Source organism: Podarcis gaigeae, assembly GCF_964106915.1.
Source record: "Podarcis gaigeae genome assembly, chromosome: 9".
NCBI classification, from domain to species: Eukaryota; Metazoa; Chordata; class Lepidosauria; order Squamata; family Lacertidae; genus Podarcis; species Podarcis gaigeae.
In genome coordinates this window covers 51934837-51947257 of record NC_139685.1, presented here as the reverse complement: position 1 = coordinate 51947257, position 12421 = coordinate 51934837, and the positions used below count along the sequence as shown (strand labels likewise).

The 12421-nt window shown below is 47.5% G+C and overlaps 1 protein-coding gene across 12 annotated transcripts in view; it reads right to left on the bottom strand.

Moving 5' to 3' along the window:
- The window catches only part of PDE5A (phosphodiesterase 5A), a 119202-nt gene that overhangs the window by 71884 nt on the left and 34897 nt on the right, over nt 1-12421 (bottom strand). For 2 of the 12 annotated variants that reach the window (XM_083756456.1, XM_083756458.1), the window contains exon 1: nt 6825-7604. The exons of 2 other annotated variants lie outside the window; for them this stretch is intronic. In XM_083756456.1, coding sequence (XP_083612582.1) covers nt 6825-6943 — 119 coding nt within the window. In that variant the 5' untranslated portion in view covers nt 6944-7604. 8 more of the 12 variants (XM_083756452.1, XM_083756457.1, XM_083756454.1 and 5 more) reach the window with 7 other exon arrangements.

Below are 12421 nucleotides of genomic sequence, written 5' to 3'. Positions count from 1 at the left end.
TTACGTCAATAATTGCGTGGTTTACTGCATTATTCTTTGATGTTTCCCTTCCACTGAAATTATATAATAGGCAGTTTCAGCCACAGCAGATAGCGGGACAAATAACATAGGTTTTAGGAGACGTGCTAAACAGGACGTTAATAAAAAAATGTGTCCCAGGAACAGAACATTGGAAGGGTCCTGCTGGATGAGGCCACTGTCCCATTTTGTTCAGTGTTCTGTTCACACAGATGCCCCATGGAAAGACCGCAAGCAGGACCTGAGCGGAACAGCACTCTCCCCACCTGTGAGCCCCAGAAACAGCAATTCGGAGGCATAATGCTTCCAAGAGCAGAAGCAGAAGAACATAGCTATTGTGATTAGTAGCAATTGACCATTTATGAATTTGTCTAACCTATTTTAATGCCGTCCTCCTTGATTGCTACCCATAGTTCTAGCTATGTGCTGTGTGAAGCAGCATTTTCTTTCATCTGCCCTGAATCTTCCAACATTCAGCTTTGCTGGATGGCTCTGAGCTCTACTGTTACGAGAGAGGCAGGAAGGAATTCTCCCTATCCACCTTCCGCATACCATGCATCATAGAATCATAGAATTGTGGAGTTGGAAGGGACCCCAATGATCATCTAGTCCAAACCCCTGCAATGCAGCATGCCACGCATCTCTTTCATGTACCCCCTACTCCCCTTATTTGCTTTTCTTTCTCTAAACTGAAAAGCCCCAATACGGCAGCCTTTCCTCAAAGGGCAACTGTCCCAAGTCTGAGTTCCAATGTCCCGCCTGCCTGATGAGCAAATTTTGGAAACCATCGCTTCTGAATGTTCCTTTCCCCTACACCACCTGCTGATTTGACGAGCCATACTTGCAAATCCATAGTTGTGTAAGAAACTCTTTTTGTAAGCACCTGTAGGTCAATTGACAAAATGAAACTCTTTGGTAAAATTGGTTCAATCAGTTCTCTGAATAAGGGTCAAAAAACAATAGTAATTCACACACAAGAAAGGTATCTGAATTCTCAGGTGAGCCCCAAATCTTGCAGAAGTACACAATCCTTCGGCAGTGGTGGGGAAACCAAGGTGGGTAGAAACCCCTAAAACAGTCCAACAAAAACTGAGCATGCTCAGTGGACATGGAATGTTGATGGTAAAACGTAAAGGGACCCCTGACCATTAGGTCCAGTCATGGCCGACTCTGGGGTTGCAGCACTCATCTCGCTTTATTGGCTGAGGGAGCCGGCGTGCAGCTTCCAGGTCATGTGGCCAGCATGACTAAGCCGCTTCTGGCGAACCAGAAAAGCTCACGGAAATGCCATTTACCTTCCTGCCAGAGCGGTACCTATTTATCTACTTGCACTTTAATGTGCTTTTGAACTGTTAGGTTGGCAGAAGCTGGGACCAAACAACAGGAGCTCACCCCGTCACGGGGATTCGAACCGCCGACCTTCTGATCGGCAAGTCCTAGGCTCTGTGATTTAACCCACAGCGCCACCGGGGGTTAAAAAATGCCTGAAAACTAGGAGGGTAGGGGAATGGAATGCAGTATCTTGAACAGGAGCATTCCAAGTCACAACACTTTTTTTTACAGGTCCCATTTGTTGTTAAAAAATTTACATTCCCAACTTCTCATAACTCTACTCACCAAGCTGTTGTCATTTATAAGAAAGCATGTTGCTATCAGAAGAAAAGGACAAGCTCTGCCTCCCATAAGCCATCAATCAGTTCAGCTAATCAACATGGAATTCAGAATTGCTGCAAAAATCTAGCATGTTTATACAAGCTGCTGAACATTCACTGGACATGTCTGAATACCTTGCCAGCAGCGTTTGACCTTGGACTAAATCGGATGCATTGACCACAACTTTCAAACTGCCTCCCCCATGGTATTATCATGACTTCAGTATGCAACATTATAAAATGCACAAATAGGTATCTTTTTAGAAGATTATTTAAGATGGAAACACACCCTTTTATTTTCAAACAGTTAACTTTCAAACAGATATACAAAAGATGAACCACCTTCCACATTTCACAGCTGTAAGTTTATAAAATAAGTTTTGAAGACTGATTTCCGCCAAATTTAACATACACAATTTTTGTAAACAATTCTGAACTCACAGTAGAGCCTTACAGGGTGTTTCCAAACAAGCCCTAAAGTTAAAAACAGGAGACTGTGATCATGTTAGGAATATGGTATAGCATTTTACTTAAGCTTTAGCAATAACGTATCTTTACGACCAACACAAAACAATTCCCAGCATTTAAAAATGGCCATTCATCCATCTTCATGGGCTAAAAACAACAACGAGCCAACACAATTTTATATCAATTCGGAACAACTTTCAGTTTCTAAGGCTACAAATCTAAACACACTTACTAAGGGGTATGCCATGCTAAATGCGGTAGGGCTTGCTTCTGGTACAAATTTATAGGATTGCACAGATTAAGCCACAATCAAATCTGAAGGACTTACTTCAAAGGTAACATTGATATAATCAGCCTATAAAGGAAGTATCTTAGCTTGAAAAACTGGTATTTCTCAAGGGTAGCTTAAAAGTTCCCTGTTTGACATTAAGAAAAGGTGTGCTATAATATGCTAGCATTATACATATCTAGACAGAGATCCCACTAGGCTGCAGAACATGTAATACTGTAATATGTAATATGAACAATTAAGCTATACATAAAATATGTCTATGCCTATCAATAGATAATGCAGCTAATAAAGATAGCCGTATATAAAATACACCAAAGCATAGTTTAATGCTGTTTTAGTTGATTGTCTGCCTTTCAGTCAATTAATCAACTAAGAGAATTAAAGTAAATTAGCACATTACTGAAAGGTCAGGTATCAATGTCATTTTGAGAAATTGGAAGATAATTTAAAACTTAACCATTTCTTTTCCCCAACAGTTAAGTAGGAAAAGCCATTATTTTTCCATTTCCTGTGATAGGTACAAACCACAATCGAAACAGTCTAAAATATGTGTATATGTGCATTTGCCTCTCAACTTCAGTAACCAAAATCAGCTCCCGATTATTAATCAACAGAACCTTAACAGATTGATACGCAAATCAGAGCATGCTGCTCCAATGATTATGCACGCAATAATTATACTATATCCTGTACCATAAAGAGCAGAATTTATGAACATCCAAATGTGATAAGCGTTACACAGTACATATTCACAATATATTTGGGTGCATTTAAGAACTGTTGCCAACATCATTAGTGGCATTATGTATCAAAGTGAATGGAAGACAGAAGAGGATCACTTGACCCCATGACCTGGAACACATTAGATGCATTATGCCTATAACTACATAAAAAAGCAAGTAAGGATTCTGAAAGCCTGTGCCAAATATTACACAGCTGCTATGTTTGGGGTTTAATCTATTAGAGCTTTCCTGCCTAAAGTTCTTACCACAAAGCATCAGCGTTATTCCACTGCAGTTTCACCCCATTTCCACACTTCCCCTTTGCAGGCGGCGATAAACCCCCAGCACTTTACACGGAAGTAACTTCCACTGAAGTATCAGCGGCGTGAATAAGAGGCTGCATTCCCCCCCCCCCGCGCTCCCCAAAACGCTGCGGGCTTCAATAAATCTTCCAAGCGCGCGCAGGAGGAGCGCAGTAACTTACTTCCAAACAAGTAAAAGCGCTGCAGACCAGGCGCAATGACACCTCTGCTAACATCTCAGCCTCGCGCCCCCTCCGCTCCCAGGTTAAAGTCCTATTCTGACTTATTTACTTATTTGGGCTCGAAATCTCTGATGGGGGCATAGAGGAGAAGAGCCTGCCTGTTGAGGGAACCTTAAAAAAATGAAAAGAAAAGGCAAACAGCAGGAAGAGGAGCTTGCCAGACGCAGATGGGAGGCAGTGACCCGAGCAACCTGCGAGTCAATAATTGATGGGAGCCTCTTTGCCTTACCGCACCATCCCAGGCGGAGAGGCACCGCCGCGGCCAAGTCAGGCAAAGCCCATCCCTCGCCGCTTAAGGGATCCGGGAAGCCAGCGGAGCAGCAGCAGATGGCGAAGCCCCGGAGAGAAGCCCTGGAGAGAGCGGCGCGCAGGGCGAGCTCGATGCAAGAGGCGACCCCCGAGGCGCCCCAAAGGACAGCGCAGGGAGGCCGAGAGACTTTTTGCTTGCTCGCCTGCCTCTCCACCGGGAGCTCTGGAAACCTCTCTCTCTCTCTCTGTGCATCGTCCCGTCCGCTCTTTTGTTTATAACCCTTCAAAATGGAAACCTGACTCCGCTGCTAAAAATAGCCGCGATCCCGCCGGCCGAGCAGCGGGTCCTCGGTGCTCCAGGGGAAGGGGAGGAAATATACCTCGTTTTGTCTCCGAAAGGCAGCATGTCAAACAAGAAAAGGAGCCAGGAGGGAATCCAGGCGCGCGGCTTTGATCTATCTCGGCAGTAAATCTTGGCGGAACAACATCCCACCCGTCCTTCCCCCATGCATCAAAAAGGGGAAGGGAGAGAGAGAAAAGGGCAAAATAAAACCCACCCTCGCGGAGAATAAATTCCCAGGGAAAACTTCTTGTCCTGGCTGGGCTGTCACTAGAGCGGCGTGTAGCGCAGCGCTGCCCCCTGGCGGGGAGCGGGGGCCACGCCTCGTTCGCCAACAGGGGCTTCTCTGCGAAAACTTACCGCAGAGTTGCGCTACCAACTTCTCGCCATGGATCGCCTCATCGCAGCCATCGCTTGGCAGCAAAGCGAGGAGGCACCGCTTCCCCAGCCTCCGCCAAACACCACGGTTTGCGCCCTCACGAACCCGCCTCCCCACATTTAAGCCCATTTTAGCCCAGCAGAAAGCCCTTGGCTTCCGTGTCCAAGCCCCCAAGGAAAGCCTGTCCTTGGGTGTGGTCTGCAGGCACTTGGGAATGTCACTCTGCGGAAGCTACTCCAGCTTCCCAGGGTTACCGGTATTTGGGTGAGTGGCTGCCAGGAAACAACATCTAGGCCACCTTTTGTTGAAATATAAGGGTATTAAATATAAGGAAGTAAGCGGGAGTGAGAGCTGGACCATCAAGAAGGCTGATCGCTGAAGAATTGATGCTTTTGAATTCTGGTGCTGGAGGAGACTCTTGAGAGTCCCGTGGACTGCAAGAAGATCAAACCTATTCATTCTGAAGGAAATCAGCCCTGAGTGCTCATTGGAAGGACAGATCCTGAAGCTGAGGCTCATGAGAAGAGAAGACTCCCTGGAAAAGACCCTGATGTTGGGAAAGATTGAAGGCACAAGGAGAAGGGGACGACAGAGGATGAGATGGTTGGATAGTGTTCTCGAGGCTGCCAACATGAGTTTGACAGTGGAAGACAGGAGTGCCTGGTGTGCTCTGGTCCATGGGGTCACGAAGAGTCGCACACAACTAAATGACTAAACAACAACAACAACAAAGTGGATTTCATTCTCAAAACATGAAAGCTGCATATAAACTTTGATTTGCAACATTGGCCTTAATTTTCCTTAGGCTGGGACTGGCAAACCTGCGGCTTTCCAGATGTTCTTGGACTCCAACTTCCATCAGTCCCAGCCAGCATAGCCAATGATCATGAATAATGGGAACTGTAGTCTAGCAACATCTGGTTCCCCCATCCCAGACCTTAGGTCCTGCCTACATGACAATTCACAGGCTCGACTCACTCTCCCTTACTGTCTCCTGGACAGTGAAACTGAAGCACAATCCTCTCACCCAACACCTTCAGTATACTCAAATAAATGTCTCCCTATCCATGAATTCTAAAGCTTTACGCCAGCCCATAGATGGCTGGAGTTTGCAAACAAGAAAAAAATAATCCCAATGGCTTTTACGGTTGTCAAATTGTCCAAAAAAGGGGGGGCAAGGGAAGATTGCAACCCACTGGGATCTTCACTAGGATCCCATGTAACTGGGATATCCTAAAATAAAGAAAGTCCTTTGCATTATATGGAGATGTGATTAAGGAACCCGTTTAAAAACAAACAAACGGGTAGGTCTTAAAGTAAATAGCTGGTAACCCTCAATGGAACTGGAAGCCGATGTGCGAACACACCGTCTTAAGGGATCTGCAGATCCTGTTGGCTGCAAAAGTGGACTGACAGGCGTGTCCTGTGCTTCTTTATTGAAAGCCGAATGCGGCTTACTCCAGACTTCCCAAGAAAGAGCGCACGAGAACTGCATCCTAGCTCTGCAGGGTGTGTTTACTCCGAAAGAGCGGCATCCTAAACATTTTTCACTGGAGCTCTGATGCCGTGGAACTGCGTTCAGCAGGCCGCTCCTATGCACTTTGACTCGGAAGTTAGCCCCACAGCAGCAAGTCCAACGCGCAGCCCTCGTGGTCTGCGCGCTGGGGAGCTCGGCCTTAGGCGCAGGGATCTAGTCTCGCGTGCATCTAGCAAAAGTTGTACCCAACTCTTTCAGGGCTTTGCTGGCGAGGTGGGGGGGGATTCTTCGGAAGCGCTCTCAACAGACCAGACGCCTGAATGTTACCTGCAGCGTGCATTATTTCAGTCTCCGGACAGTAGCATTGCTGCTGCCCTATGTGAACGAGGCGCTGCAGGGAATGGTCACGGCTCCATCTGTCGAGCCAAAAAGCGGGGTGGGGGAGAGATCTTAACTGGAGCTGGGCAACAGCCTGCCAAGCGACGGCACAGATTGCACCGCAGAGAAACCCAGGAGACTTATTTGCACGGGGAAGGGTTCGGGCAGCAACACAGAGCGCCTGTTTGTTTGTTGCTTCCAGCTTTGCAGCGAGGCTTCGCTCCGGCTAAAGGGGAGGGGAGATCTCGACCCACCTACCCCGCGCTGCTGGCGCGACGGCGTTCCCCTCGCAGCCTGGCTCTTACCTTGTCCCTTTCCGAACGAAGTAAGAGCGGGTGAAGTCCCCGTGGTCATCCAGCCAGGCTTCCACCGCTTCCTCCTTGCTCTGCTCTTGCAGCAGCCGCGGGTGGCAGCTGCCCTCCATGGCGAGATCGTCCGCTGGCGGCAGCGAGGCGATCGCAATGCCTGCCCCGGCTGCTCGTCTCCTTACGGCTTGCTGCGGATTTCACCTCTTGACCCCGCAGCCCGCCCCCTCCGCGCCCTCCCGGGCTCTCCTCTGGTCCTGGAAAGGCGCGATACCCCAGGCGCGCTCGGATCCCGGCGCCGGAGCCGCGAGGTCTCCACCCTGCCCCGCCCCCGGGAGCCCTGCCTATCTCCTGGTCCCAGGGCTCCCAGGTGCCTTCCCGCGGTACCCGGACCGGAGCCAGCGCCACGCCTCCTCCCCGGCGGGGATCCAGCCCCCAACGTGCCAGGCGGCCGGTTCCACCTCTCGCGCCGCGCCTGCCGCAGCTCCCCAAGGAGGGATTCCTCCTCCTCCGGCTGTCGCTGCCCGCAAAAGCCCGCGCTGAATGCTGCAAGGCGAGTCTGTCTCTCTTTCTGCCCCTTCTCTTCAAGACCTTCATTTTCGCCTCCCGCGATCGCGTGTCACTCTTCCAGGGAGATCAGAAAGGAAGGTTCAAACGTTTCCTCCTACAGCCCCTGGTGGCACGTGCAGGCAGGCACGGAGAGCCTTTGGCTTTCCGTATAGGCCGCTCGCCGAGAGCGCTTGTTGACTTGCGGTGTGCACGTGTGAATGTATCGGGCAGGAAACGGAAGGGGTAGGTGTGGAAGGTCTGAACCCAGGCAGTGCCCCCTTCAAATTACAAAAGGATAAAAAAGAGGGCACACTGGCTTCTTACTATTGAGCGTCTTGTATGAAAGTGGCCCCAGAACGCAAGTGAGTCCCTGTAACATAGTTTGTGGTCAAGTTTGAAGTCTATAAGTGTGAAAGAAAAATAATGAAAAACGCATTGTTTGCTTGGCTCACAGTCATTGGCACAGCTGTTGTACACTGGGCAAGCTGCAAAAAAATCTCTTGTATGAAAATATCCCCAAAGCAGAGTGCTAGATTCTACACTTCAGGGAGATGTGGGCATTAAAAAGAAAACACGTTCCTTATTTTGCCAGAGCTCACGTCCTTTGTTGGCAGTAATGTAAGTTTAATCATTAATGGAAATTAAACGTCTGTTCCATCATTCTTTCCCGATAGTTTATCCCAACCCATTTTCACTTTGCTGTCCAGCTACTTTATGTTCCTGTTTACGATGCCAGCCTTGACACAATTGTTTTGCTGCATACTCTGAGTCAGCCCAGCCGTGCGGCGAATACAGAGGGCAGCTGGCCAAATAGTGACTTAGTGTTGGCACAATTAAGCCAGTGATATTGCTGTGTGGTGAGAAAAACCTTATCACATTACTGTATCTTGTAAGACACCCAGGCAACAAAAGGGGTGTAGTTGGAGTCTCTTTCCCACATGGCAAGAAGATGTAGACAACTAGTTTAAAAATGGTTACACATCAGTGTTGATAAACAGGAATCTGTGCTTATTTACTGGCAATCAGCCCGCATTTTACTGCTTCCATTTGGCTGAATCTGCCATTCTGAAGCACATCTCTTAATGTTAGCATAAATGTGTTTACCTGAATGGGCTTTAAATATGAAGGATGAAAGCACTTAACAGTGAATGCATGTAAAAGGAAAGTGGGGGCATAGCCACCTCCACCTCTGACCTTTGCAGGTTTATTTGGCTTTACATCCATTGAAGCCTGTGGCTGTATGCACACAACGTCCCCCAAAGAATCTTGGGAACTGTAGTTTGTAAAGGGTGCTGGGAGTTGTAGCTCTGTGCGAGATAAAACTACAGTTCCCAGGATTCTTTAGGAACAGCAGTGTGGCTTAAGTATGCTGTGTATGCATTCTATGAAAAAGCATGCTTCATGTAGTTTCTACATTTACACTTGGAAGTTATTCAGATGGTTGACTTGAGCGTACATCCCTTCTCCCCTTTTGAACTTTGCACATTAGTCCAGGCAAAATCCTGATGGTATCCTACTTATTCTTACACAATTGTTGTTGATGTAAAAGACCGATGGCAAAATGAGCTCTGTGTGTGAGGCAGAGACTGCGTATGCACGCACTGTGTGTTCTGCGTCTTGGGAAGGAAAGCACTGTGGATAATAAGAACATACCAAGAGCCCTGCTAGATCAAACCCAAAGGCCCATCCAACATCCTGTTTCCCACAGGGATCAAGCAGATGCATTTGGGAAGCCCAGAATCAGGACAGAAAGGCTCTACTCCATCTCTGTGGTTTCCCCCACAACTACTACTTTCCTCTGAATTGGAGGGATGCCCCAGTTACTCCTGTGTGCCTTAGTCTTTTGTTTTCCCAAAGTTAAACAGACTAATTTGAATGAATGGGAAATCTCTTCAAATACACATGGAAGGTTACTGAAAACGTAATCCGCGTAACTCTGCAAACCATCACACAAGGAAGAAAAGCCAAGTTTAAGGCTACGTAACATCCCATACATTTACAGTGCACACCCCTGACAATTCTGGGAACTGTAATTGGTTAAGAGTGCTGGGAATTGTAGCTCTGTGGGGTGTGTACTGCAGTTCCCAGGGTCCTGTGTGGTTTAAATGTATGGGGTGGATGCAGCCAAGAAGGGAACGTGCAAAGAGAAGAAAAAAACATACATCTTGGCTCCATATCACAAAAGCAAACGAATGTTCAGATTATCTAAACAGAACATTGGTACTGACAGGATTAAAGGAGGGACTTAACGAAGCCGTTTTGAAATCAAAGAGCCCACATTTTGAACAAATGCAGGCAGCATGTTGTGATTATGAATGATCTGCTGTTTGTAGCATGGAGTGGCTGGTGGCTGCACAGATGTTTAAGACATGGGTGGAAAGAAGGGGGCCACCAATGTGAGGGTGAACATTTGGATTTAGCTGCAAGCGTTGCTCAGTGTCAGAATGACCTAGCAGTTTGGGGCAATCCTTTCATATTCCTTTCAGGTACCATCACACCATACTACTAAAGACCTCGCTTTGTTGACTTAGCCTAGGAAGTCTGAAAGGCTGTATTCAGCAGCCACAGAGTGATGAGTGGTTTCCTCCACACTGGCTCTACGTTCTGCTTTCTTCGCTCCTAGCTGGGCAGAGAAGCTATAGCCAGAGAGAGAGAGAGAGTAGGAAGTGGCCTGTTTATGAAGTTGAAATCAGTTTCTACCATATGTGTTGCAATTGTGCAGAGCAGTTAACTCAAGCATGAAGGATAGGCTGAATGTGTGTAAGATGTCAGAGGAAGGATGCTTCTGATTACAGTTGCTGGAAACAGCTGGAAGATGGGGGGCTGTTGCTCTCAAGTCCTATTTGCAGGCTTCCCAAGGGCACCTGGTCGGCCACTGTGAGAACAGGATACTGGACTTGCTTGTGCTCATGCTCCTAGGTGAACCATAACCTAGGGATTAATAAAGACCAAAAGCCAAACATTTGAATTTCTTACATTGGCTTGGGTTAGACTAGGAGAGCTCTGAGGTCCCAGACAGCTCTGTGATTCCACTAAGTTTGGGGCAATGTATTCTTTGTCCAAATTACACCATAATTTTAATCACTAGGAACAATGTACCCGGAGCATCGGCAGAGGCCTCATCAAGTTTCTGTCCCGCATCATATTTTTTTTAAAGTGTAGGACCCTACAATCCTGTGTACTTAATGCAGCTTATCAGTCACAGCTGGGCCCAGCAGCTGGACTGGCTCTGATGAATGGTTTGGATTATTTAAATTCTTGAACACAGAGAGGAAGCAGTAAGCTCTGGAAGTGTAGAGCTTAAGGGTGTTGAGAGTTGTTAGGAAAGCCTTATTCCCCTCACAAAGTTACAGTTGCCAGAGTTTCCTGTGAAGAGAGATTTGATTGTTAAACCGCTCTAGAAAGTGCTGCTCTGCAAGGGAAATAGGTGTCTCCTAAGAAGTCTCAGCACACTTAATAAACTACAACTCCCATAATTCTTTGGAGGAAGAGCTATGACAGTTTCAAGTGGTATCATGGTGTTTTAAATGTTATGGTGTGCTTGTGGTCTACCCCAACAAGAAGCCTGTTCTTTTGAGAAACAAGAGGAAGGCTGGAAAGTTGGGCTCCAACCCACTGTTTCTTGTATAAGTCGTAAGGAAAGAAACACAGAGCAGTGCTAGTGCTGGTGCACAGCTCCCATTTATCCCAGAACGGCTTGTGCTGTAAAGGTTTTCAGTGCAAGTGCCCTTTGTTCCTAAGTTAGCTGCAAGCCATTATGTATGAAACATTGCCCTAATGGTGCCACCCAGAAATGTAAGAGGAACACCAAAGGGACTTGTGAAGAACCTTTTCTGGACGATCGGGGCTGAATATTAGTTAGATTAATTGCGTACTGAATTATTTAAAACAGGAAGCCACCAATAATAGCATTATTTATGTGGCAAGTGGAACACATGCCCATAAACCAAAGCTCAAAGGGGGCAGAGTCCATAGAAGAACAAAGCAAGAGGGAAGTTGCTTAGCAGCTGTGTTTGTAGTTCAAAGATATCGACCATCACAGGCTTACGAAGCCTTTGGGCAATGAAGTGGAGACTGCAGCATGCCATTTGCTGCAGGCTTCCTGAAAACACTTGATCCTCTCTGATTTATATTGAATGAAAAGGATTTAAGAACTGGCAGCGCCAGAATGGATTTTGTCTTCTATATGCATCGCCAATTATGCTGAGCACTGAAAGGAGGTAGCTGGGAGGAAAGATTTTCCTCTGCCAATATGGACCTTGTAACCAGTATAGTTTAGTGGGAAGAGTATTGGACTAGGGCTTGGGAGACCAGGGTTCAAATCCCTAAAGGTAAAGGGACCTCTGACCATTAGGTCCAGTTGCGGACGACTCTGGGGTTGCAGCGCTCATCTCGCTTTATTGGCCGAGGGAGCTGGTGTACAGCTTCCGGGTCATGTGGCCAGCATGACTAAGCCACTTCTGGCAAACCAGAGCAGTGCATGGAAACGCTGTTTACCTTCCTGATGGAGCAGTACCTATTTATCTACTTGCACTTTGATGTGCTTTCGAACTGCTAGGTTGGCAGGAGCAGGGACCGAACAATGGGAGCTCACCCCGTCGTGAGGATTCGAACTGCCCACCTTCTGATCGGCAAGTCCTAAGCTCTGTGGTTTAACCCACAGCGCTACCCGCGTCCCTACTCAAATCCCTACTCAGCCATGAAACTCACTGTGTGTCCTTGGGCCAATCACTGCCTCTCAGCCTAAGCAATATTACATGGTTCAAGTGCAGACCTGGTAATACGCTGTCCTGTGCAAGGCCAAACTTTGACACACACCCACCCCAGCCCTCGTGCTGCCTTCCCAAAGCTGGCAAAGCAGGATGCTGGGCTTTGAGAAGGAGGTGTGATGCTCTGGCAGTGTCCTATAGCTATCCCATCTCATGCCCCAAGCCAGGTAAACACTTGCCCAGCTTTGGGAAAGAGGAAGAGGACTCTAGGACCCTGCTGGAGTCCTCATGCCTCGGGCAAGTGGTTACTGGACTTTGAGAAGGCACCCTCCTTGGCTG